General features: G+C 34.1%; 1 protein-coding gene across 1 annotated transcript; it reads right to left on the bottom strand.

Annotated features, from left to right (window-relative positions):
* Window positions 1-17: 17 nt before the first annotated feature.
* Window positions 18-27,579, bottom strand: LOC134541139 (COMM domain-containing protein 8-like). Its single transcript, XM_063384345.1, has 5 exons — window positions 27,195-27,579; window positions 22,374-22,526; window positions 18,478-18,630; window positions 5,624-5,817; window positions 18-2,756 (listed from the first exon to the last, which is right to left on the bottom strand). Exons 1-4 carry the CDS (start codon window positions 27,249-27,251, stop codon window positions 5,629-5,631), a joined length of 552 nt encoding a protein of 183 aa, XP_063240415.1. The 5' UTR covers window positions 27,252-27,579; the 3' UTR covers window positions 18-2,756; window positions 5,624-5,628.
* Between the last annotated feature and the right edge of the window lie 367 nt (window positions 27,580-27,946).

Here is a 27,946-nt window from a genome sequence, read left to right as displayed (position 1 = left end):
TTAATTGACTCTGTCAATCACATTTTAAAATTTAATTCATAAATCTTGCATATATTCGTTTTCTGCTAATTACATCATATTAAGTCTCAACATTTTATCCATAAAGTCAAAGAATTTATTTCCTGTGAGTGTATTTTTTTACAAAAGGTGCAGTACCTGCTTAACAATGTTTGTTTTCTAGAATTCAATAAATGCAAAGGTTTTTACAAACATATCATAGCTAAAGATATTTCAAAAAGTCAAGAACACTAGCATTACATGTTATTGCTGGCTAATACTTTGTGTGTGACAGGTACAAAACATTCACTGTTGTCTTGGAAAAAAAAATCATTAAGTTCCTTGCCATTCTAGTGTTTTATTAGTTGCAAGTACGTAGTCGTACAATATTTTAGTTTGTCAAAATTATTCGTTATTAAGAGGCGAAGGAATTGGAAATAGGCATTCACACTCTAAACCTCTTCGTCAAGAATCACGAGAGAATTTTACAGAAATGTGGCAGTGTGCCTTTAAGGACAAATAAAATAGAATCTGGAAGCATTTATGCACAAAAAAAAATTGTTGGCTTGGTCATGCAAATTTGACCATCGAGTATACTCATCAGTGCTTTTAATATTATTTTGTTTACATAGCATGATGAGTCCATTGGTAATAAATATTCAAACACTGACAAGTGATAAATTGATATTTCCTGCTTATAATGATTTTTTTTCCTTACGCCCCCTTGAAAATAAATGCTATAACAGGGTTCTACTGTATCCAATACCATACAGACAAGACTCCAGGCCTCCAGAGAAACATCACAACGAAATGTGTAAGTATTTTGGGAAACAGACAATAACTGAGGGCAGACACTGCCACATTATGCCGTGCCATGACTGGACAGCCAAAACCAAAATAAGAACCCTCAATTTTTTTTTAGGACATTTATATCATAGTTATAGAACACATTTTAACCTCTTCACTGTACATAAAACCTAATTCAACCAACCATAGTATAAGGCTGTCCCGCTAATCCGGATTGGTGGAACCAACCTCTTTACAGATAACCAAGATTTTGGATTAAATGCAATTTTTTCTTAAAGTGCACGTAATACACTGTTTAGATGGATAAAACTAATGAATATGCAGACTTAAGTTTTTAACATCTTTGTGATTAAATTAAAAATGGATTGATTGTACGGTAACAACAAAAACCACGGTACATTACAGTTAATCAGTTTTAATAAAGGGAGGAAAGTTAAGTGAAATGTTAAATTCCATCTGGATTAACCAAGTGTCCGGGTGAGCGGGTTCCGGATTAGTGAGACTATACTGTACATCATTTATGGCACAGTATTGTTACAAAAATCACAGATAAAAAGAAATCATCACATATTTCCACGGCACGAGACTAAAAAAGTCAAACTTTCCATTTCTTACAAAACAAAAATCACATTATAATAGATTCCTCACATATTTCCAGGGCACAAAACTTTTTTCCCCACATATTTCATCAATGTGCTTACAGGTAGATTTCACCTGTCATGTTTTTTTTTTTTTTGGGGCCAATCAAATTCTCAGATACCATCAGATTCTTAGAATTAAAAGAATTCTGTATGTGAGAAAAAAAATAAGAAAAAAATGTTAGAGGAAATAAAAAAATTCTACACTAATGTCTGTTTACCAGACAAATTATTTAAAAGGGTATATTAATATTTTTAATTATTTCGTACATTATTTTATTTTCAACCCTCTACACACAGATGCAGATTCGAGGGTTACATTTGAGGTACTTATCTGGGATTCAAATTCAAGATTCTGATTCGACCAGTCACAATTTTTTTTATTGTCATTCTTTTTATTTAAAAGTTTATTTCTAAAATTTTGACTCGATACCTTCCTTGCAGTATTGTACTGCCACAAATATTTACAACAGATTTTCACTTAGTGTAATAACATGAGTAAACAAATATGCATGATAAATGCAAGGGAGGTATAGAATTAAAATTTTAGAAATATGCCTTTAAATAAAAGCAAAGACTAAAGAAAAAATTATAAACTTGGCACGTGAGACTGACCCTTAACACAGGAAACAATGGGAAAACATTAGTTTTGTCGCTGAAAGTAGTAAATGTTTGGTACTTTACAGCCACAATAAATGTGTGCAAATCATAAAACTTGAAAACAGGATTGCAAGATACAGTTACCAGTAATAGAATTTTAAATGTCCTACAACAAAAACACTACAGTACACATCCAAAAACTTAACATTTAGGCCAGTTACAATATGCTGTATTCTTTAAATTGGAATTTCCTTCGATAATAGACATGTAAGTGTACACTAAATTTCAATTAAACTGTTAGTGAACATCATTAAAGTGTTTCTGACCAAAAATGTATCATCGTTTTGATTTGAGACTAATTTACACTTTACTAAAACAATATGTTAATGACTATTACAAAATTATAAAAACTGGGTTGCAAAATGTGTTAGTACAACCACCACATGTGACTTGATTTTGAAAACGTGTTTACTGCAAAGTTGAAGGAAAATACTACTGAAAGGTTGTGTTCTCACACAAACTCAAATAATTTGGGTAATAATAACATACAATATATACTTATCTTGAACATGAATAATCTCTTAATCTATCATGGCTTCTTCGGTTTGTGCCAATTCCACATCTTTATAAAGACATGTTTCAACAGGGTACTCACAGATAGGGAGAATCTGGAAAACAGGAAAACTCGGGGGATTGAGAAAGTTTCTTCAAAACCTGGAAAACAAAGGGAACTTTGTCAATATCCAAGTACAAAAAGTATCAATGGGGACAAGATTATATGGTGAATTGCGATAAAACCGAATTAACACTGAAAAGCGTGTCCACGCACCATATAACACCGAAATGCAAGTAACACACCATAAAGCACTAAAATGTAACTGCAATCATGAAATCAATTGGTGTTTTAGCAAAACTTTACTTAAATGTGAAAAAATAGATTTTAATATATTAATCTTTATGAATGTTATTTTGTAGGCATGAAGGTCATGCTTAAATGTATTATGTAAATGGAATGGAAAAATATTAATACTACTTTGTTCTAGTTTTAATTACTTATAACTAGGCCTGAACGAATATTCAAATTTTCATATTAGAATAAGACTAATAAACTATTTGCATTCAATTCAACCTTGAATACTAACACTTCAAAATAACTAATATTTGTTTGCTTACGAATACTTGATATAGTATAGCTCGTGAGTTTGTCACTGGTGAGATTAAGTCATTTGTGTAATTTAAATACTTTTTTTGACATTCAATGGGACTTCATATTAAAAAACATTAACAATAAACAATGTTTTAAATATTCAACAAAATTACAGTTTTTTTTTATTACTGTCTCGCTAAACAGTAATGTAAAAATTGCATAAACAATTCAAAACACGGCACATTTGTGATTTCAAACTTGAAAACAACGTATTATTTGTATTCATTTCATCACATGCACTAAAAGTGGGAAAAAAATAAACAAACATCATCAACTATGGACTACACCACCACAAAATACCAACACACTATTGAAATGGGCATTAAAAGTAATTGGCAGTTTAAATGCATCTATAAATCAATAGTCACAAATAAATCTAACATCATGTGATACAGTAGCAACTGACTTGTTGGATAGATCTATAACAAAACAAATGATGTGACTCAAAAATATATTTAAAAAAAACATAAAGATTCCAGATAAAATTAACAAATATTGTTTTTATAATACTGCCGAACTAAAGTACAATTTACCTAGGGGTTGTTGACAATGAAAACTCGTGAATATCTAGGGTATCAATATGTAAAAATTAGCTCATTCAATCACTAATTTGGGAATACAGCATTAAAAAAAAATTTAACTTTTTCGTTACATAGATTGCAATGGATTTCGCGCTATTTTGCGGTTCGCAAAAAATTTCTGGATCAATATGTAGACTAGCAGGTTGTCAAAATACGACAAATAGGAACTGCAATGTTTGGTTGGTTCAGCTAAGCAAGGTTAGTAGCATAATTAAAAAACAATTATTTCATAATTTTAATATTTTAAAAAAAAAATTTCCTTATAATTTTTGTAGCTGACTTAACCAACCTTTCACTTTAGTATTATTTGTATAATTTTCCAGAAGTTGTTACATGACGTGAAAAAACATATTTAGTGGGATTCTAATTCTGATTCTAGTTCTTACTATTCGAATTCAACATTCGCACAGGTCTACTTATAACATTATTTACACTCCTGCTGTCGGTACCTTTTCCAAACACACAAACACCTAGAAATATTTACAGTAGACTCCCGATTATCCAGGTGCGAATTATCCGGTTGGCGGGTTAACCTTGCATATTTCACTTCCACAAACCATAAACAATTTTTGGCGAAATTTTTATTATTTCTCCGTACGCGCACAGTGGCAACGGCACTTGTGTCACATTAAGTCCAATGCAATTAATTAATGCAACAACTTAATAATGTGGCAAAAAACGCAAACAATTTTGAGTTCTTACTTCACTAGATATTAGCTTCCTTAATTGTATATTTATTTCCGATGATGCCCGAGTTTCAGCCAACATTTGTAGCCCGCCATCCTGCGTTGCGTGCCAGCAGTAACTCTGGAGAGAAGCCAGAAGCTTTCAGGACTAGTTTACCTCTTATCTCCTAGGATGCGCTAGTTGCAAATCACAGCAGCAATGCATCTAAAAGATAACAGAGTCGGGAATTACGTTAACAGGTTAAATAATTTTTCTAATGATAGAAAATGTTAAGTTTATGCTTTTATTATATCTTCTTAAAACTGAAATGTATCTCCTGTATCAAAAACATTATTAAGTATTTTGTAACTCAGATATTTTGGTAGTGTTACATAGATGCATTGACTAGCGCTTATTGATTAGCCTTCTGTTTTACTGGAAAAAATTAGGGCGTTTCTTCGAGTGGTGGTTGTCTAGATCGGCGGTTCCCAAAAGGTGTTCCGCTGAATCCTGGGGTTCCGTGAGTCAGGACAAATGTCATATAAGGCAGGGACAATTATTTTCAAATAACTTCCTTTGAAGCAGTTGGGGTTCCGCCAAAAAAAAAAAAATTGATCATAGGGTTCCCTGGCCAAAAAAATTGAGAACCGCTGGTCTAGATAGTCACGAAAAACAAAAAATTAACGTTTTCTTTTTAACTTTGCTTTAAAACGTGTTATTCGGTTATCCGCGCACTCCTTGCCAATGATTACCCCGGGAGTCTACTGTACTTTTATTCCAAATTTAAATTGAAATATTATGAAAAAAAAAATGTTGAATATTATCAGATGAGGCTCTCGTTGAAATACAGCCAGAAATTGTACTTCAAAAACTCTCACTCCAAATTTTACTTTTCAAAACACAATGTATCAGATATTTAAAAAAAAAAAAAAAAAAAACTTTCCATCACATTACAAAGTTATGTCTAAAAAACCTCTGTGCTCTATGGTGTGTACTTGGTAACGGAGATTGCGCTTTTAAAAGAGAGGGTAAATACCCGGTTGAAAGCGCGCTGCACTCGCCGGACAATGCATTGATTTTCCCGAACTCCCGAACGTGTGCGGGAACGCGCAGAGCGCAGAGCGTACCTCGGTCACGTCTTCAGGCTGTCCCGGGCCTTCTCCAGCGCGGTCACGAGGACATTCAGCTCGGCGCAGTCCAGCTCCAGGCTCAGCACGGACGGCTTGGTCCTCCCCGGCTCCCCTCGCCCCTCCGACAGGTGGAGATCCACCTCCAGCAGCGGCTCCCTCAGCGCGGACAGCGAACTGCTGCCCATCACCCACTGCGAGCAGCACACGCACGCGTTCCGAGTGGAGCCTCGCGCTTCGACAACACACTAAACACAGCACGTCCATGATACAATGTGTTCAGAGTGAAGCCTCACGGTTCGACAACCCACTGAACACAGCACGTCCATGAGACAATGTGTTCCGAGTGAAGCCTCGCGCTTCGATAAGCCACTGAACACAGCACGTTCATGAGACAATGTGTTCCGAGTGAAGACTCGTGCTTCGATAAGCCACTGAACACAGCACGTCCATGAAACAATGTGTACAGAGTGAAGCCTCAAATTAATAAGCCAAAAAATAAAGAATGATGCTAAATTAGATTTACGTTCTCTTCTGGATTCTCTTTAAACCAGAAGGAAAATATTAGATGTAATATTTGTTTGTTTAATTTTTAAAAAAAACCTCAATTGTCATTATATACTTGAAATCACAGGCATTAATATTTTAACGTGTCTAAATACAGTTGAAGGAAAAAAAAACCTTATTTGATAAGCACAACATACATAAACACCATATACAAACCAAAAACAATAACACAGGACAAAGGACAAACAAGGACAGCACAACAAACCCACTAAACACAGCACGTCCATGAAACAATGTGTTCCGAGTGAAGCCTCGCGCTTCGATAACCCACTCAACACAGCACGTACACGAAACAATGTCCCAGTTATAAATTTCAATACGTAGTGACAACTGTGAGCGTTGTAAGAGTGTTGGTTCAAGGTCACAATCGAAGAGCAACTCAGAAAACAGTTCTGGAATAAGCGCATGCGCGAGTACTGCTTTGTTGTTTTCTCGCTTGCAGCGCCACCTACGCAAAATGGTGTTTCTTGAGCATGCGATTTGCTAAGAGTGAATCGGTTCATGCCGGTTACCGTGCCTGAAAGCCCGATGGCTGTTGGGTTTGGTTGTGATGGTCGAGATGATAAGAGAGCTCTTTTTCGCTGGCCTCCACGTTCACCCAACTTAACTCCGTGCAATTTTTATTTTCCCTTAGGGGCTTTATAAAAGATTGTGTCTATGTTCCGCCGCTACCTAATGATTTGCAAGATTTGATACACAGAATTGAATAGGGTATTGCTTCCAATACTCCTGATGTGTTAACCAAAGTGGGGGAAGAATTAGACTTTAGGTTGAATGTGTTCCGTAATAACTAAAGGTACACTATTGAACATTTGTTAAAAAAAAAAAAAAAAACTAGGATATTTAACTTCAATTTGATGCATGATTTGTTGTATATAGTCTAAATTAAATTGTTATAATATACCACTGTAACTGGAACATTCTTTTATTGACACCCTATACTCAGTTCAGTAAACTTTCGATAATCCGACTCGTTCGGGACTTTGCTGTTGCTGGATCAACAGACGGTTTATCCCTTTATCGATAAATGCCAAGTTGTACAGCAAATGCGTCTGCAAGATGGTGTTGGGCTGCAAATACTGTTCAGCAGGAACATAAGGATGAACACTTCGACGCAAACACAGGCCAAAACTCGACGCGCGTCGTTCAATCCGAGCGATCCACATTATTTCCCTGCTGTGCAGAGTGCTTCGAACTGCCACTTATTTGCGTGCTGCAAACGAGTTTTACGAACTCAGCTATAAAATATGTAAGTTTTTGGCTTAAGTTTGCTTAGTTGGCTCCAGTCCGCACCTTCCTAGGTGGTGCCAGACCATCCGGCTTTCCGGACCATTGGATTCCGGACTATCGGAAGTCTGCTGTAATACACTTGAATGCTAAAACCAAATACAGTAAAACTTTGATTAACCATCACCGTCCAGACCAGGGCTGTGATGAATAACTGAATCGACGGATAACAGAAATCTCTCAATTCAAAAGTCCAGTAAAATGATTTCACTGCAGGCTTGGGAGAAAAATGGAAATAAAATCCTTTTAAAAGTGAATAATACATACAAAAATACACTTCCAGCTTGATACAGTAGGGTGTAAAAGAAATTAGTGGACAATTTTAAATATGTCTGTTGGTTCGTTGATAAAAGCACATTTTTTTAAGACTATGACAGATAACAGAAACTGGCAGCTAAACGAACTAAACTATGATTGATCAAAATTTTGCTGTAGTCAGTAATGTAGACAATGGAGGTTCACAATAAAAAAAAAACATGGCGTAAATATCCTACAAAGAGTCTTACAGTTCTCCGAGACTCTACTTTATTCGTTATCTGCCTACCTCGTCTTTGCCATCGAGCTCCCCACTCCTGACAGTTGCACCTTTTGTTAAGCTGTATTGGACTGATGAGTAGGAACAAGATTATATGGTGAGTTGCGATAAAACCAAAAAAGCATGAAAACACCAATATGCATGTTTATACACCATAACAGCACCCCACTGAAATGCAAGTTATTACGTACACATAATAGCACCGAAATGCAAGTTATATCATTACAATTAAGCATAACTTAACCGAAACTTAATTCAAATGACAAAAAAATGTAATGTTTGAAATTCAAGGAATGTCTTATCTATCATCATGTTATTGAATCACTTTTAAACCGCAAATGCTCACAAATTTATTTTTATTGCTCTGAATGGATGTTTTAGACAATTATTTTATTCTAAAAATGCAGCATACAAATACACTATGTTAGTGGAGTATTTCATAACAGAATTCACAAAAATGAAAAACACCAAAATCTTCTGTTTTAAAAATGAAAATTGAACTAAAAATAAAACCATAAAATCTTGCCCTACTGTTGAGTCATCACCTGAACTTACCCCACCATTGTAAAGTGGTCTCACTTCAGAAATACCCTATGTAAAACTAAACAACCCATATCTGTATCTCAAAACCAAGTAAGCCCAGTTGCAAAAAAAAAAAAACCCTGCTCTTTCAATGTTAATGGTTTCCCAATCAACATCCTTATGCATGAGACCCACAAGAAGGAAGTTATGATTTTTTTTTTTCAGTTTTCAAACTTGGAAAAGTACAAAATAAATTACTCTCATTAATAAGCGAAAAAATAAAGAATGATGCTAAATTTGATTTACAGTCCCTTCTGGATTCTCTTTAAACCAGAAGGGAAATATTAGATGTAATATTTAATAAAATAAACTCAATTGTCATTATATATTTGAAATCATAGGCATAAAAATTATTCATTTACTTAATTGTAACATGTCTAAATACAGTTGAAGGAAAAAACCTTATTTGATAGGCACAACATACATAAACACCATATATACTAACAAAACAATAACGCAGGACAAAGGACAAACAAGGACAGCACAACAAGAGATCAAATACTACAATGTTAAAATTAAAATTATACATAAAAACAGTTATTACTATACAATATTAATACCAATCAAAGGAAATAATAATTATAAAATAGAATGAGTGAACACTATATGCAATATTATTAATAAAGCAAGATAAAAACAAAGTTTATAAAATGCTATAAATCTGAAGTACTGTAAGGTTAGATGAATAAGTAAGTAAAAACAAGAGTAACAGAATATAGGATGATACTGCTTATTCAGTTAATTTACCTGGTTTTTTTCATTTGTTACAATTATAAATTAATATAAAGATAAAATCATTCTTTTTGTAAAAAATGTGGACAAGGTAGATTTTAAATGACTAATAGCAAGCAACCTTTACTTTATGCATTAAAAAATAATGATATTGTATATAGACTCATAAACCATTTTATTAAATACAACAGTTGTTTTTTTTTCATTAATAATTAATAGGATAAGGGGGAAAATATTTTGTATCCTCTCAAACACAAATATATTAACATTTGTTAACAAGTTACTTGTACTTGTAAACATGTTTCTTGCTTGGTTTTTTCTGTCCAGTTGATATTTTTTGTCCTTGTGTCTGTCTGTATTCAGGTTTGTGACAATGTCATTGTTTGTGTAGTTGTATTTTTGTATGGTGCCCACCATTTAAGACTATCCAGCATGTCCCAAAACCAAATAAATGCAATAAATAAAAAATAAATAACACTGCAACTGGGCTTAATGTTTGTCTGTCTCAACTAAAGCATTTGACTTTGTCTCTTTAACTCCTAAATGACTGAGAAGATTTGTTTTTAGTCATAATTTTTTAAGACATAATCCGCAATAAAAAAAAATCTCTTGTTTGGATTTAGGCTCGTTTGTCCTTCAAGTACCGATACAAGGTTGCTAAATATTTTTGACTAAGAAATTTCCTGACCTTTCCAGATTTTTCAGTCTACATGGAAAATTTTCCAGACCATTTAATTTTTTTGTAATCATACTTGGTAACTTATTTTAGAAAGTTCGTAAACAGCAATTTTGTTCTAGCATATTTGCAGCACGACCATCTCATAATTTGTAAAAGAGATGTCCTTTCAGAAAATTAAATCACTTAGCATTAGTTAGCGTAAGTACTCTTTTTAACAAGTTGTTTAACAAAATGCATTTATATGCGTATTTCAAGTAGAATTTATTAATTGTCAAAAATGTACCAAAACATGAATTTTTAGTATTCATACGTGTAGGCCCTCAGCGTACAATGAAAGTTACAAGGATTTTTACATCTATTGCTTGAAATCTATTGTGGTTTATTAAATGCCGTCTTGTCTGTCGTGTTTGTGCATGACAGAGTTAAAAATTAAAGGAGAAAACAAACATATTTTCTTAAACAAATAGAAAAATGTATCTTTTCTTAAGTATGTATATCGAACAGCTGAAAGTGGTTTTTAGTCATCGTTTTCAGTTAATAAAAAAAAAAAAAAACACCTGGTTGAATATTGTTTTGTGTGTTAATGAAAAAAAAATTAACAGTAACTAATTAAAATGATTAAACTACTCAAAATGTTTATTCACAAAAAAATTTCCTCATCCAAATTTAACTTCTCTCTCTGATCGGCGAATATATTTAAATTCCCTGTTTGTAAAAAAATTGTTATAATTCAAAAATTAATTGTAAATACATGTTAAATATCACTGGCCAAAGATTCCCTATATTTCACAGCCGTATGGCTTCAACTTTCTGTATCTTAAATAGAAATAATGATATTTTAAACAGATTCATACCCAATTTTAATACAATTGATGTTCTCAAAATTAACAATATACATATAACACAAATTAAAAGAATTACATTTTTAGTAAATTAATTATTCCATTACAAATATTAATACTATAATTAATATGATCCACGCAATGTTCCTTACAGATGACCGTATATGTATTTTCATTTTAATACTTTTTCTTTATACTGTTAATATCATTGTGATTGTCCACTGTTTGTTTTGTTCTATGTTAATTGTACTTCTAGTTGTATATTTTTTGGTGTCTTTGTTTTTTGTGCACATCCATGCAAACTAACTTTGAGTGTTGATGTGCATATTACAATGTATGTATAAATAAATAAATAAATAAATAAATAAATAAATAAATAAATAAATATGCAGCGATCGCCGCTGCAGTTCGTTGACTGCGCGTGTGCCGAACTCCCCTCCTGTCCTTGTTTCTCCTTCCTTCCCCCCTTATGGTTCCTCTGTCTTGCCTCCTGCATTCCCCTCATTTCCTCTCGCCCGCCGGGCGCCTGCGCATTCTGTATGACTTCTGTTACAATAGGCTGAAAATTTGCATTGAGGCCTTCCGTTTTTCACTCGTTGGGTTAACATGCTTAGGCTGTGGTAGCATTGGCCCTAGCTGATAGCGTACCAGCGATGTAGCGAGCGGTTAAAATCTTTAGGGTGAAACGAGATCTTGGACATGGCCTGAAGTAAGTAATTTTGATATTGGTTCTTGTTGAGCGCATGGCAGCTGCGACTTTAAATGTCAGTGTCCTTCTTAACGTAGTTTAACATTTTTGGTTAGCTGTCTCTAAATTCTGTTAACTAGTTTGTGTTCTGTGAAGGTCACGGCGAGATTATGCGAATCCTCTGGCCATGTCCGTTTCAAGATTCTCGGTTGCCTGTTATATTCTTTTGGGGTAAATCTTTTATTTTTGAAATCAACTAATTATCTTGCTTGTGCCATGTGTGGCCATGTAACCGATTAGTGTCTATTAGCTTTGTGTTCCGCGTCTCCCCAGTTGACCGGTTTGCGTGACCTTATGGGCCTGCTCCCTCGCTCATAGGCGATATTGATCTTTCGGCTATGGATTAAAGTGCACAGTATTTGGCACGTTTAAATCATAGTTAAATTATTTAATTGTCATTTGTTTCACTTTATATATCTTGTATCGTAATCGTTTATGTTTAGTGTGCGTGTACGACGCATGAATGTTATATCATTTCTATATTTTGTGCTAGTGCGCTATCATTGCGCTGAACTTTGTATAATCTTGTTTATCTTGTTATGTTAGGGTTATCTCTATTTATCAATTCATGTTTTGTAGGACCGTTCACGTGTCTTTAACAAGTGGTGTAATTAACCTGTTATCATTAAATGCTATGTTTACCCCAACCAACTGTTAACTTTCAACTAATGGTTACTCTGGGACCTAATCCAGTTTAGGTTTTTTTTGTATAACTTTTTTTGTGTTCGTCGCACGCAAGTTTGTAGTTTTACTGGGTTTGGGCGATTCCTCCCAGTACGCTTCTTTATACTGTTAATATAATTGTGACTGTCCACGGTTTGTTTTGTCCTATGTTAATTGTATTTCTAGTTGTATGTTTTTTTGGTGTCTTTGTTTTTGTGCACATCCATGCAAACTCACTGAGCGTTGATATGATTATTACAATGTATGAATGTATAAATAAATAAATATGCAGAAAGATGATTTAACATGTTTTGATGATAATTTATACATTTCAGAGTGATGTTAACATTGAACAGCAATTTGTGAGACACCATTCTGACTACAGTTTCCCATGTTCTCCCAACATCACTACAGACAAACGCTGGAAATTCTGGAATGGTTCACTACAAAAAGCATGACCAATACGCAGATTATATAGTGAATTGCGATAAAATTAAAAAAAAAAAAAACACAGCAAAGCATGTCAATAGAACATATACCACAAAAATGCAAGTTAATACACCATTTAGCTTTGAAACGTAACAAAAAACATGAAATCAATCAGCAATTTGACGAAACTTAACTCAAACTACAAGAAAATAATCTTTTATCATGTTTAAATTCATTGAATGTAATATATTCAGCATGAATTTTGTACCAGAAAGTATGACCTTGGAATGGATTGGAAAACAATTAATTTTATATTGTTTAATATTGGATCAATACTATTAGTAACTTTTTTTTTACATTTTCAAACACACAAAAATTTAATGTTTTATTTTTTTATTTTTCTAAGTACCTAGTTGTGTTGTTCTAGACATGCTTTATTACTAATGATTTTACTGTATTAGTAGGCTACATCAGGTGTCAATCATAATGAGACAACTTTGGTGAAATTAAGTGTTAAGAAATATTTGAGTTTCATATTTGTTGAAAAATAAACCTTTTTTTTTAAATTAATAAATACAAAATACACAAATAAAAACAATAACACCAAAATCTTCTGTTTTAAAACAAAATTGTCTAAAAATTAAATCTTAAAATCTTAACCTGTATTGCATAATTTACTGTTGTATTAAAAATAATTAATTTTGCATGTATAAAATGTAATTAATTTAATGCTTAAGCTAAGAAAATAACTCATAAAGAAAATTTGTGTACCCAGGAGTGTAGCACACCCCATCACAAAATTAAAAATTTTCAGGAGAGCAAGTTTTCAATTTGTTTCAACTTTAGTTGCCGGTTTTTGTGTTAGTAAAAGGAACTGTTTCATGAAACATTAAACACACTATTCTTGGTATTCTTTACTAGACCAAAATAAAATACTCATCCTGACAATTTGATGTAATGACATCTATTTTATAACAAAAATAGACATGGTGTCAATATTATCCTGGGTACAGATTCATACTTGTCAAATAAACTGCAATGTTCTGAACTAAAAAAAAAAAACACTTGTAACTCATAATAAACATTGTAGAATTTTGTGTGCAATAAAACAATTCTACCACACCAGTATTACCGAGATGAACTAAATTAATATGTTACCCATATGGGGAAGAAAAAAGCCTTGCATTAGTAAGAGCTTCACATTAAACGCCACATTCTTGTGCTCTTGCTGTATTATTTACTAACTCCTTTGATTTAGTCATCAACATAAATACCTTCAAGAAAAAGTACAACCACATTACACCATGCCATTATCGACAAAAGTTGCGAGTTAATTTTCCGGCACTTATCTTTTTTTGTGCTCTTGGCCAGTCTGGCACTACAACGAGGAATGAATCATCGCAGAAGAAAAAAATACTATTGACCAGTTCGCACTACGTGGCGTTACGTCACATTACCCATGATTCCTGTTGGAAACCTATCAAGCTGGATGACACACAAGAAAGTTGGAATGGATGTACAGAGTATTGCAGATAGTTTGGGATACTACAGTAAAAAGCTAAAAACATTAAAAATCCAAGAAAGGAAGGAGGCTACCAAGTCAGGGGTGTATTCGTGTTAGTAGAGGCGGGATGATAAGTGCGATGCTTGTATCGCCTTTAAAAGCAAGGCTCTGAACTGAAACGCAGTCTTCTTGTCGTGCACGGGGCAACCGTGAGATTTGAGCAGTAATCATAATATTTTATGGCATGGAAATGAAGATAAAGGTGTGATAATTCCCTTTGAGTGCTTTCGAGAATCTGTACCTGGTGTTTCATGTATAAATGACTTGATGTAAACTTTTGGACATATGCCATTGCTAAACACATACATATATGTCTGTAGAGGAAAACTTAAAAAAAAAACCCAAAAGATAAAAACAGAAATTAAGCAAAAAATTGCTGTTGTCAACAGGATATAAACACCACATAATATTCCATGACAGGAATATGGTCAACAAACAAAGAAAAACAAAGAAAAATGGACTAAGAGAATTAAAAAAAACCCACAAATGATGACAGCACAATAATCAGTACAACAGTTGAAACGAGACAAAAACACAACAAAACGAGAGGACGAAACAAACACAATAGTTTAACCACGACAAAACGAAAAGACAAAACAAAAACAATGGTTTTCCAAAACAGAAACAAGCACAACGGTTGAAACAAGACAAAACCACAACAAAACGAAAAGACAAAACAAACACAATGGTTTTCCAAAACAGAAACAAGCGACGTTTCGGGAACTGCTATCTGCTTCCGTCCTCAGGCAGAGACGCACATGGTACAAAAACACAGGTGCGACTGACAACAGCAATATTTTGCTTAATTTGTGTTTTTGTCTTTTGGGTTTTTTTTTTTGTAGTTTTCCTCTACAGACATACATGTGTTTAGCAATGGCGTATGTCCAAAAGTTTACATCAAGTCATGCACTCCCATTGCACAAATCTTTCAAAAATAATATTGATGTATAAATGTTATTTTTAAAACTCAGGTTTTAGTCCTTTTCACTCTCCTAAAAAATACAATTTTGAAAAAAGAAGTATGGAAACAGAACTACTCATCTGTCCTCAGCAAGTTCTTGAATGCTTTTTCGTAAACAGACACCACCCTGACATTATGAGCAGTTAACAATATGTATGGTTTCTTCTGAAGCTCTGTGCACCGTATGTGCACCCAGTTAGGCGGGGCCCTTAAGTTCGTTACGTTGAAAATGTATTTCTATTCGGTTATAATTTACCACCTAGGGAGCGTTCAAGTATTACGTAACGCAATTTTTTGATATTTTTGACCCCCCCTCCCCCCCATGTAACGCGTCGTAACGTTTTTCTGTACCCCCCCTCCCCCCTAGTAAAACGTTACGTAACCCCAAGTGACCAGTTTTACCTAAAAGTCACAATTATGTGGCGTAACGTACCGGAATAAGTCACTAAAATATCTTTGTTATTGTTTTAATCGCGTTAATGTTATTTATTAACATTTGAAATGTCTTGTTTTTAAAAGCAAGAGCTTTCTAATGTTTTTTTTGTCCTAATAAATTTTTACTACTCAATCATACATTTAGCAATCATACATTTAATTACGTCGTTTTCCTGACTTGTCCCTGTCCTTACACACGTTTTGCTTTATCCACCATTGTTCTTCTCATGCATTCTCCTATTTTAGCGTTTTACTACTAAAGCTATTAAAATCAAATAACATATTTTAATTCTAATAATTATTTTTACCTTTGGCAATGCAATTACAAACATAAAACTAACTGAAATAATATATATTTGTCAAAATATAATCGTATTTAAGAATACGATCGAACAAAAACGAAAAACATTTAAAATAAAACTAGCCATAATTAAAATAAGTAGATTGTAAAAAAAAAAAACAATTCAATTTAAGTTTTACTGCTCCTCTGTCCGTGGGTTTGCCAGCCACTCAGATTCTTTCATTACTGGCATCCGGAGAGCAGACGAAGAGGGTTCCGGAATTGTTAACCCGCTTGCATCAACTTCGTCTTCGTCCAGCCAATCGGCATCCTCAGACGATGTTTCACAGCGACGCACAATGCAGAGAAGCTCATTTTCCCTTCTTGCAGCAAGTCGCTGTGGCCGTACTCGACTTTCACGTAGGTCTTGGGCAGTCTTGCCATGCATGTAACGATTGTGCATTTGCACACTCTTGTGGGATGTAAAATAAATCCCACAGGGTGAACATACTCGATTCTTTAGGTCGGATTGTACTGATGGGCAAAAGAAATCGTAAGGCATCTGCTAAACCCTTCTAGAGGCGGCGACAGATCAACAGACAACCTTACAAGAAGTGGCGAAAACTTGCATGATCCTTTGTCTATCTGACTAGGTACCACGAGCTTGTTTGCGGTTTAAAGGATTGGGCAGGGTGGCGGCAGGAAAGTTTCTGGAAAGACAGATTTTAATGCACTCCTCAAGCGGGAACAGCAGGATTCATCCGCGCATTTAATAACTTGCAAGAAATATTGCGATTCACGGACGTGAGCGCTATACCACGCCATATTAGGTTCTGCTGGATCCTGCAAGCTATCTTCAGGGTTTCTATATTCTGCCGAAACATTGTAGTTGTCAATTTTCATACAGTCGGTCGAGTGCTTGGAGCACATAAACAAAAAGTGTTGCCATCTTGGGAGAACAAAATATGAACAATTCAATCGGGAATCCCCCGTAAAAAATAAACAAAAAGGGTTGCCAACTTGGGAGATATTATTTCACTATTTTTTTTTATTAACCCTTCAGACCAATCGTCTTTCGTACCACAACATTACTGTTGTGATGAGAGAAAATCTCACACATAGAAAACAGTGTATTTTGAATATCAATACCTATATAATTTCTAATATGGCGATTGGAGTCTACGTTGACAATCAAAGTATAACGAAGCCATCCGAATAGCTGTATTTTTTTTGTTTTAACTACTTTACTGGAGTGACGAGAAAAACTATTACAGCTGTTGATATATATATATATATATATATATATATATATATATATATATATATATATATATATATATATATATATATATATATATATATATATATATATATATATATATATATATATATATATATATATATATATATAGCGCTTTACGTTTGGAGTAAAAAAAACATTATTCACTAATCCTGTAAAGCAAGCAGAAGCAATTTTGTGAAGGTAAAAAAAAATTAAGTTATCATGCCATTTGAAATTTTGAGAAAAAAAAGTTTAAAAAAATGTGTGAAAGGGTTAAAAAAAACAATGTGACGTAACGTGCAGGTCAAACCCCCCCTCCCTCCCATGTAACGCATCGTAACGTTTTACAAAACCCCACCCTCCCCCCAAATTCGTTACGTAATACTTGAACGCTCCCTTACCGGGCAAAAGTTGATCAGAGCAAATCAACACGTATTTAACAGTGAACGCCCATTGTAATATTCACGTCTTCAGTTAATTAATATTTCTTTCCTGTATTAAATTCCACAGGAAATCCGACAACTTATTTTTTATCCGTACCACTTCTATTCGAACAACCACAAACTGCACACAATACCGGCGGCATTTACGTTTGCACATCATCCAAAAACAGACACGAACATCACTCGTGATGTCATTGCAAATTTGTTAGTTGAAAATAGGACTTCCATATTTAGATGCTGTGTTGTTGGTCAAAAAATGTCTATAAAAATAGCTACCTAAGTAAAATATGTACCCATTTGACCTTATATTTGATTGTTTCATACATTTGAATTTTGTCAGCCTTCCACCAAAATACAATCATTAAAACAATTGCTAGCTACTTCATGCCACAGTTCAAAGCTTGACAAATTTCTGTACACTGTGCACTGTGCATGTGATATTGAAGTAAAAAAATAAAATAATATCTTAACATTTGTAATATTGAATTGACAAAGTGATTAACCAATTTTGCCTTGTACATAACACCATTCAATAAATATTATGAACTAACCATGCATAATATCAACAGGTATTGAGCATTTACGAAAGCAAACCTATCTGCCACATTTGATTCTTTTTTTTTAAGTAACGAACTTCATTTGCGCAAAACATATACAATACCAAAAAAAAAATTGTTTCGATGAACAATATGTTCTGTTTTAAAGATCTGCATCACAACCAAAGCTTCAAAAAGAAAAATGCATAGTAAACTTTTCTGGCGAAGCCAAATCAAACATAAAAAAAAAAAAAAAAAAGCAAGCTTTGACTGATTCAGCTAGGCCTACCTTCAACTTCCAGTCGAAATCTTCAAGTGCCGGGCCGGAGATCCGGCACTGTTCTTGCCGCAGGGCCTGCGAAATGTCGCTTCTCCGTACCTCGAGGCATTCCAGGACCACTTTCTGACGGCTGGCAGGCAAGTCCGGGAGAAGCTGCAAAACCTGGAATCATTTCCCCCCGTGAAAGTGAAAGTGAAAGAAACATCACTTTGTGTGCGTACGTTCCATGTTTGTTTGTTTGTTTGCCACTACTTATGTAAGCATTTTTGTTACAGAATTGAAGAATCAGTAGGTATTTATTTATTGTGTTAGGAAGTAGCGCAAAAATACATATTGGTTATTTTGTATGTAAATATTGCTACATATTTTGGTCATTAAAAAATTGTCTCCTGGAGCGTTAGAAAATTCTATAGTAGACACTTGCAGGTAGGGATGTTAGTTTTTGGTAAAAAAATATTCTTTAGAAAATTTTCTGCAAAACTTAAAAATTTTGAACAAGTTTTATTTTCACACACACACACTTAATCAACTTTTTTTCATACAAACAGAACAAATTAAACACACATCAATATTCCTTTATAACTTAATGACTCAACATTTGTTATTTGGGTAGAACCCATGCTACCCTCTACCAACTGATAGGAACAAAAAAATTTTTTTGTTTGAACAGAAATTAAATGGTCATATAATGTATATTAACCTATCTTAAATTATGTAAATCTATGTTGGTAATGGGGGGGAAAAAAAAGGAAAATATTCTGTAACAATGTGTGGTTATATTTTTATACTTTTCTCACTCTAATCTCTAATTGTGAGTTCTCTTAAATATTCATGTTGTTTTTCAGAAGTTACGCGGCAGTTCTTCTGCTACTGGCAGAAGTTTTTTTTACAGAAATTGAAAGATTTTCTGAAAATTCCACATGTTCCCTGTTTTCCCCATGATGTGTGACACCCTGCGTCAGACCAAACGTTCCCGGAATTCGTTTCGAAAAAACCCAGGTTGACACCTCTGGTATTCGAACCCGGATCCCCTAAGGTGACGGGCGAGAGATCTGATCACTCAAATCACAGCTACTTCCTCAAAAAAATCACACTGTTGTAGTAGTTTACAACGTGATACCATTACAATGTCGCTAATATCACATACAATTGTACGCGAGAAAGTGAGTTAATATGGGTGTTTTGGGCTGGGCATATTAAACATGCTTGTTAGTACAAAATGTGTTTCTTTATGAAACGAACTTTCGGGTACCATATTATCTGCTACCAATTGTAGCATAGAAATAATACCAAAGCTACATTACCCATTATATACTACAATCCCGCCCGGTTTACAATATTTTGATAGACCACTTTTTATGATTCAACCATTCATTTTCAAGTATGATATTAATTTCCCAGATATCATAAAGTATACTACTATACCCCTACCAACTCACGTATAGAACACAATAGGTATAATATATTTATTAGCATATTCTACACAACAATCCCACCCAGTTTAGTATATTGTGATATGACATTTATATAATTTCATTGTTTATTATTTTTTAAGTTAAGCTTGGTTGCTTGCTAACAAAGTACCTATTCCAAAATCCACAAACAATCATTCCTTTATAATGGATTTCCTGTACAGTAACAAAGAACAGATCACATGACTATAATTTCTTGGTTCTGTTCTTGTGCAAAGTTATGTCCCATTGAAACAACTGGGAGAGTGTGTGTAATCTAAGTTGAAAAAAAAAAAAAAGACACAAAATTCCAGTTTTATTTTTATCAAAATAGAAAGCGTGTTAATGATGATGGATAATATGAAAATTCATCTGCAACTGTATGTTACTGCCATGAACTTCGTTACTTTAGATCACACACAATACACACACACTAGATCAATATTAATTGGACTTAATTTATGAAAATATTAATCAAAATTAAATTTGACAAATAATTCTATAAGGATTCCTCTTTCAATTTTTCCAGCCACTACACGAAATGTTTGTAAAAACAGGTTTTTTTTTTCTGCTAAAATTATTAGCTAATAGGTGTCTCAGTTTTCGTTGCTACTGTAGTGTTTCACACAAAGCCAGTAGCAGAAGAACTGCCGAGTAACTTCTGAAAAACAGCATGAATATTTAAGAGAACTCGCAAGTAGAGATGTGAGTGAGATAAGTATAAAAATATAACCACACATTTTTACAGAATATTTTCCTTTTTTTTCTTCCATTACCAACATAGATTTACATAATTTAAGATAGGTTAATATACATTATATGACCATTTATTTTCTGTTCAAACAAAATAATTTTTTGTTCCTATCAGTTGGTAGAGAGTAACATGGGTTCTACCCAAATAACAAATGGTGAGTCTTTAAGTTATAAACTAATATTGATGTATGTTTAATTTGTTCTGTTTGTATGAAAAAAAGTTGATTAATTTAAGTGTGTTTTTGTGTAAAAATAAAACTTGTTCAAAATTTTTAAGTTTTGCAGAAAACTTTCTAAAAAATATTTTATCCCCCTAAAAACTAACATCCCGACGTGCAAGTGTCTACTATAGAATTTTCTAACAGTCCAGGAGACAATTTTATAATGACCAAAATATGTAAGCAATATTTACATACAAAATAACCAATATGTATTTTTGCGCTACTTCCTAACACAATAAATACCTACCGATTCTTCAATTCTGTAACAAACATGCTTACGTAAGTAGTGGCAAACAAACATGGAACGTACACACACACTAAGTGATGTTTCTTTCACTGCACTAGGCATCATCACAGACCAAATTCAGCTTCACACTGGGGAAAAAAAAAAAAAAAAAAAACTGGCACACCAACACTACCACATAAACAAAACAAAAATTGACTTAAAAAAAATGCATGGCACAGACATTGTCTGTGCTCATTCAACTTGTCTCAAATTTGAAAGTTCTGAAACAAATATGAGAGTTTTTTTTTTTTTAAGTGAGTACCATTTTGAAACTAGGCTGCTGCAGTGTTACGGTTGGCATTCCGCTCATGAAGGCTGTCTACCTGCATCTATTGGCCAGCCACAGACACCATTACGGACAGTTTCGAAACCGTGTTCACGTTTGCCTGCGAGTGATTAACATGCTTCCGCCTACTGATAATCCCGCCAACTGTGAAACCTACGCTGTGATTTGTTTTCTTAGTGCCAAAGGTGTGAAAGCAGTTGAAATTCATTGACACATAAGTAAAGCGTATGGAGAAAATATATGACCAATGGAACGATACGGAAATGGGTTAGAGCTTCTTAAGATGGCCGCACAAATGTTCACGATGAGGAACGTAGCGGACGACCTTCTTTCATTACTGAAGACTCGGAGCAGAAAGTTGACGAGAAAGTGAAAGTGAGCAGACGTTTCACGATTTCGTCGTTATCCGACGATCTGCTGTGGTTGTTAAACCAGGCGGTAAGACTTATATGAGGATGGGATTAAAATGTTGGTTGTACAATACGATAAGTGCCTTGATATTGGTGTATAAATTTTTGTAGGAAAGTGGATTAAGGTACAGGCTTTCTTGTAAAAAATAAAATCATCGAGAAAAGTCTTATCTTTTTTGTTTTAATTTCAAAATTGTAGGTACTTATTAAAAAAACACACGCCTTACATATTTTGCCATTATTGTTTTGCAAACAGTGCTTGTAAACAACTCTATATGGTTGTCAGTGTTGGTAAACAAACATCACTTTGTTGCTTTGCAAGTGACTGATAGTTGGGGAACGGATAACGCTAGCAGTATGTACTTTCAAGAAACGTCAAATTCGAGACACGAGCTACAAGACACGAAACATTTCCCTCGACTATTCCAGGGTTCCCCGTGTCTTTGCCAACGCCAGAGGTCCTCTGCAGCCGTGTTCCGAAGCGCGACGTGGCTTTACCTCCCCGTCGTCCCGGCCGGTCCCGCGCACAAGCGCGCGGACGCCTCTCGCCGCCGACGAGAACTCATCCTCCGTCCAACTGCAAGACGTCCTGAACGTGTCGTACGACGGCCCTCTCCGGCCGCAGACCTCGTCGATGCAAGCGTGGAGAAACTGTAACAATCCAGAGTTCTGAAATGATTACCGCAACCAGATGATGATTTAGGCGAAGAAGATTAAGACGAATCAGGAGAAAATTTAAATGTATAGGAAGATGATGATGATGATGATTTATTTATATATATATATATATATATATATGTGTGTGTGTGTGTATATGTATATATATATAATGACCAATGGAATGGTAAGGAAATCGGTTATAGCTTTTTAAGACAGCCGCACGAATGTGTTCATGATGAGGAACTTATTGGTCGACCTTCTGTTATTACTGAAGATTCGGTGCAGAAAGCGAAAGAGAATATATGTTTTACGATTTCGTCGTTATCAGACAATCTGCTGTGTGGTTGTTAAACCAAGCGGTGGACTCCTATGAGGATGGGATTAAAATGTTGAATGTACAGTACAATATATATATTCCTATAACAGCAGCCCAATGCTCACAAAATGCCCATCACAAGTTAAATACAAATGAGATAAGACGTGTGTACCCAAAACCTGGTTCATACCATTTTACATTAATAAAAATGTTGAAGTTTTTAAGGTGCCCCAAAATGAGTTTAGTGAAATTCTCTTTGAATGAAAAAAAAAAAAACAATAAGTTTTTTTTTGTTCAAAAGTTTTTCAATTTTGAAAAAAAAAAAATTTCCTAAAAAATCCTTTTTCAGAAAACTAACATTTCTACATGCAAGTGTCAACTACAGAATGCTTAGCAAAACCCACACACAGAATTTTGACAGTCCAGGACAGAATTTTTTACTGACCAACACGTAAGTAATCAATATTACTTGTTTTATCTTTCTTAATTTGCTTATATTCAGTATGTATACTGCCTATACGAGTTTATTTTTTAAGAAGAATTTAATTGACTTAAGCTGAGGCCAAACAGAAAGCTATTATATGTTTGCTTGTTCCCCATGTTCGCCGCGCCAGGTCGCCAGACCGGATAGCCTAGTTTGCGATGTCGGAGAGACACATGACGCGAGATTCAACGATAATAACATTCTGCTGGTTATCGCAGTCTATAAATGTAAAAGGAAATGGGTTCTTGAATTTAATATAACTAAACAAAATAATTTGAAGAATTTCATCATTTTTGATGAAGCAGTTGGCTTGTGAGGATGAAACCATTTTATGGATTATTTCAGGATAAATTCAACTCAGTTTGATAGCATTCCCTCGGAATCAAAACCCAGGCATTGTCCTGCATATCCTGCCTCCCATACTCTTCCATCGATTTATTCCATAAGCATGGATGTTTTGGTAATATTTCGATCAACTTTTCCACCGACTTGACTTTTTCAAGCACAATACTGGGATAAATTACTATTCATAAAAAGCAAATGAAGAAGTACAGCACAATTCCACACGAAAAAAGATGTTTTTGTTTGTCTGCGCATGTGCGAAGTCAGCGACGTTTTAGAAAAATAGCATAGAACCAAATACCTGGGGACGTCGCCAACGTAGCGAACATAACGCCCTGTGCGGTCATAGCTTTAATATTTTATTAATTAGTACTTAAGGGTCAAGGTGCAGCTTATAATTAAGTGGAGATGAATTACAATAGTATTTGAATATACAGATTTTATAAATAATATTTTCAAGGAAGGTGGCTTTAATAGTAATTTTAAATCATTTTTTTTACTAAATATTTAAAACTCACAGTTCACAACAACTAAATTATTGTTATCTGAAAATTAAACTTATGAAAAACGTTCACTTCATCCACTGACCAAATAAATGCAGGCATGAATAGTATTTTATGCCCTAAGCATACAGCATTGATTGCACGCGCAAAACATTGCTTTCCGCCAGAGTACAAAACTAAAGAATAAAAAATCCACAAAGTGTTTTTATGAGAGTGAAATTTATCGGAGTATCACAGAACCCATGGCAAAATTTAAGGTCTTTTAAGAGCCTGCCTAGTCAGGAGTGTATTTCTATTAGTAAGGTGGGATGATAAGTGCTATGCTCACTGGTTCTTCTAGTGTAGTATCACCTCTAAGTGTGAGGGTCTGAACTGGCGAGCAGTACTCTAATCACGCATAGGAAAACTATGAGACTGAGTGGTAACCATTCATTATATGGCGCGAAACTCGAGATAAAGTTGTAATGGAAGTCCTTTGCATGCTTTCAAGAATCTTAACTCAGACTTTTCATTCTTAAATACCTATTATTTCGAAAACAGACATACGCTTTAGCCATTTTTCGCTCTCCTAAAAGTACCTTTTGTAAGTGAAATACGGAAACAGAACTACTCATACGCCCTCAGCGAATTCTTTTAACGCTTTTCGCAAACGGGCACAAATCGGATATCTGGAACAGTTTTCAAATCGCGTGGTTTCTTCTGAAGCTCTGCACACCGTATGTCTCTCCAGATGAAGGTTCGCCACATGATACCATACTTGCTATTGGTTGGAAAGAAAGCCGGGGAAACGTAAGACGTCATGGAAGCTGGCCAAGGATGACAAACTTAACGGAGGAACTAAAGAAAATATAGTAGGCCTATGTAATTTATTAGTAACAGTGAAAGACAAAATAGAGCATTGAAAATAGGTAAATATTTACTTGGGCGGTATTTCCGAAAAAAAATGTTAAAAATCCGAAAATACCTTTATTTTATGCTCTTCAACTTCCTCTTTTCATTAAAAGTGGCGGAGGTAAGAAATTCCAAATACTTTAGGAGATATCGAAGTTTTAAATTTCATCATATGTAGTTGAGCGGTATTTGCAAAAATAAATGTTAAAAATCCGAAAATACCTCTATCATATGCTCTTCAACTTCCTCTTTTCATTAAATGCGGCGGAGACAAGAAATTCCAAATACTTTAGGAGATATCGAATTTTTTAATTTTGCAATACAAGACCTGTGGAACCATTCGAGCGGCGCCATTTTTGTTATTTTGCCGTGTGTTCGTGAATACGTGAATCGTGAATGTGTAATTAATAAAATGGTTGATTAGGTCAGGTCAGTTACATTATTAATACTTTCAAACTAAGCCAACATTAAAAATTATTTTGTGAATTAATTTTAATGGCTGTTTAGTTTTAAAATATTTATAATGTAACTGACCTGACCAAACAAACCCGGACAGAGGGTGAACAGTAAACTAAAATGGTCGATTAGGTCAGGTCAGTTACATTATAAATACTTTCAAACTAAGGTGATATTAAAAATAATGTGAATTAATTTTAATTATTCTTTAGTTTTAAATTATTTATACTGTAACTGACCTTACCTAACAAACCCGTAACAAAGGATGTACAGTAACAACTCACGTAAATTTTTTTGTTACTTATTACTTGCGCAACAATATCAAAATAACAAATAAGACTTTAAAATTAGGAACGTTAAAAACTCACATAAGTTGGAGGCGGTAATTAAACACAGTTTTAAACAATAATTGAACTAAATAATCACGTATTAGTACATTAAAATTCTGGCCTATCACGAACAATCACGTGACATCATTATCCAATAAAAAAATAGATACTCGTACGTAAACAAGAAACAATGGTACACGCACGCCACAGGAATGCGCTGGTTTTGTGCTGAAATTTAAAAATTCGATATCTCCTAAAGTATTTGGAATTTCTAATCTCCGCCGCTTTTAATGAAAAGAGGAATTTGAAGAGCATATAATAAAGGTATTTTCGGATTTTTAACATTTTTTTTCGCAAATACCGCTCAACTACATATTAAGAAATTTAAAAATTCGATATCTCCTAAAGTATTTGGAATTTCTAATCTCCGCCGATTTTAATGAAAAGAGGAAGTTGAAGAGCATAAAATAAAGGTATTTTCGGATTTTTAACATTTTTTTTCGGAAATACCGCCCAAGTAAATATTTACCTGAAAATAAATACGAATAATCTTGTGAGTTTTGGAGAGATAGTAAGTAATGGCCGTGGAATAAGTGGGGGCGAAGTAATACGTGGAATGGAATATCTTTATAAAGAGAATAAATATACAGAAAATGTATTTAGTAAATAGTAAGAAATTTATTGGTTATGTGAGGTAATGAGTGAAGTAGTCAATAAAATGATGAGAAAAAATGTGCGCTTGCGATTGTAGTAGTGACCACGAAAGAGACGGTTCATGTTTCACGATAAGAATTAATTAAATGGAGAAATGGCCAAACTTTTCTGGAGTAAATTTTATAAACTTAATAAGTACAAGAAAAATATTAACAGAAAATGATAATTACCATAAAGCCAACAAAGGTAAGTGGTTTTATATGGTTTTTAAATGTTTGTGATTTGTAATTGTTTTTTATGTGCATTCCGTTTGCTGTTGGGTGAGAAGTGTGTTGTGTTTGTTTCATTTGTCATGTTAGATGAAATATTTTCTTTGGTAAGGTGAATCATAAAATGTATTAGGTAATGTGAAACCGGCTCGTTTTCCTGTAGGTTAGTTTTGCATTTGTTTACGTGACACACACATATATAAATACACACACACTTTCATACATTCACACAATTTACAGTATTTTTAATGTGGATAACCTAACCTAACAAACCATTCCCACCATGTTTACTATTTTTTATGTACCGAATCTAACCATTAATTATCACCACGACCTCTTAGAAAATGATTGGAAAACTTGACACAAAAGTAAATACATTTACCCATTATGCATCAAAACAAATATAGCTACTTACTTCTTGAAAAACTTGATCATTGGAGACATTCGACCAAAGCAATAAATCTGTTTCCATTGCAGTAATGACTATTTTCGTACATCACAAATGCACAAATATGCTTCAATCGATAAATGAAGTCATTGTTGGTTCACGTTATTATAACTACAATTTTACACAAAATACTATTCGTACACACAAATCTTATTAAAGTTTATTCCTTCGTACTGCCGTGATATACAATGATGTATATCGCTGAAGTTGGCTTTATTATATACTTTTCTTTCCCTCATTTCCCCCACCGGGCGTTTTAGCGGAGCCAAAGCGTACAGAAGTATCCATAAAAAATGGCACAAACCAAAAGGTACAGCATTTACATTAGAAAATGGCACAACCCCAAAATGTACCGAACTTACCATAAAAATGGAACAGCCAAAAGGTACAGTCAGGCCATAAAAGTGGTACATAACTGGTCATGAAAAATGTCATAATCCAAATTGTACAGTTCTGGTCATGAAAAATGCCACTATCTTAATTGTACAGACTCGCCATAAAATGTCACTATACAAATGGTACAGCTTTGGCCATAAAAAAGGCACAAGCAAATAGTGGTTAAAAATTTACAAATGGTAGAACATGTACAGCACTGTCCATAAAAATTGTGGTAAAATGTGTACAACACTGGCCATGCATGTGCATGGTAGGAACAGTACAGTACTGGCTATAAAAATTTGTAGTAAAATGTTTACAGCACTGACATAAAAATTTTAGAA

The sequence above is a fragment of the Bacillus rossius genome, chromosome 18 (genome assembly GCF_032445375.1).
Source record: "Bacillus rossius redtenbacheri isolate Brsri chromosome 18, Brsri_v3, whole genome shotgun sequence".
Classification (NCBI taxonomy): domain Eukaryota; kingdom Metazoa; phylum Arthropoda; class Insecta; order Phasmatodea; family Bacillidae; genus Bacillus; species Bacillus rossius.
This window is presented reverse-complemented; position numbering and strand designations above follow the sequence as displayed.

Coding starts and splice junctions, on each gene's coding strand:
- LOC134541139 (XM_063384345.1), bottom strand. CDS start 27,251: ATGGAAACAGATTTATTGCTTTGGTCGAATGTCTCCAATGATCAAGTT. Junction 22,527..27,194: donor ATGATCAAGTTTTTCAAGAA/GTAAGTAGCTAT, acceptor GGATTGTTACAG/TTTCTCCACGCTTGCATCGA. Junction 5,818..18,477: donor ATTTCGACTGGAAGTTGAAG/GTAGGCCTAGCT, acceptor TGCTGCTCGCAG/TGGGTGATGGGCAGCAGTTC.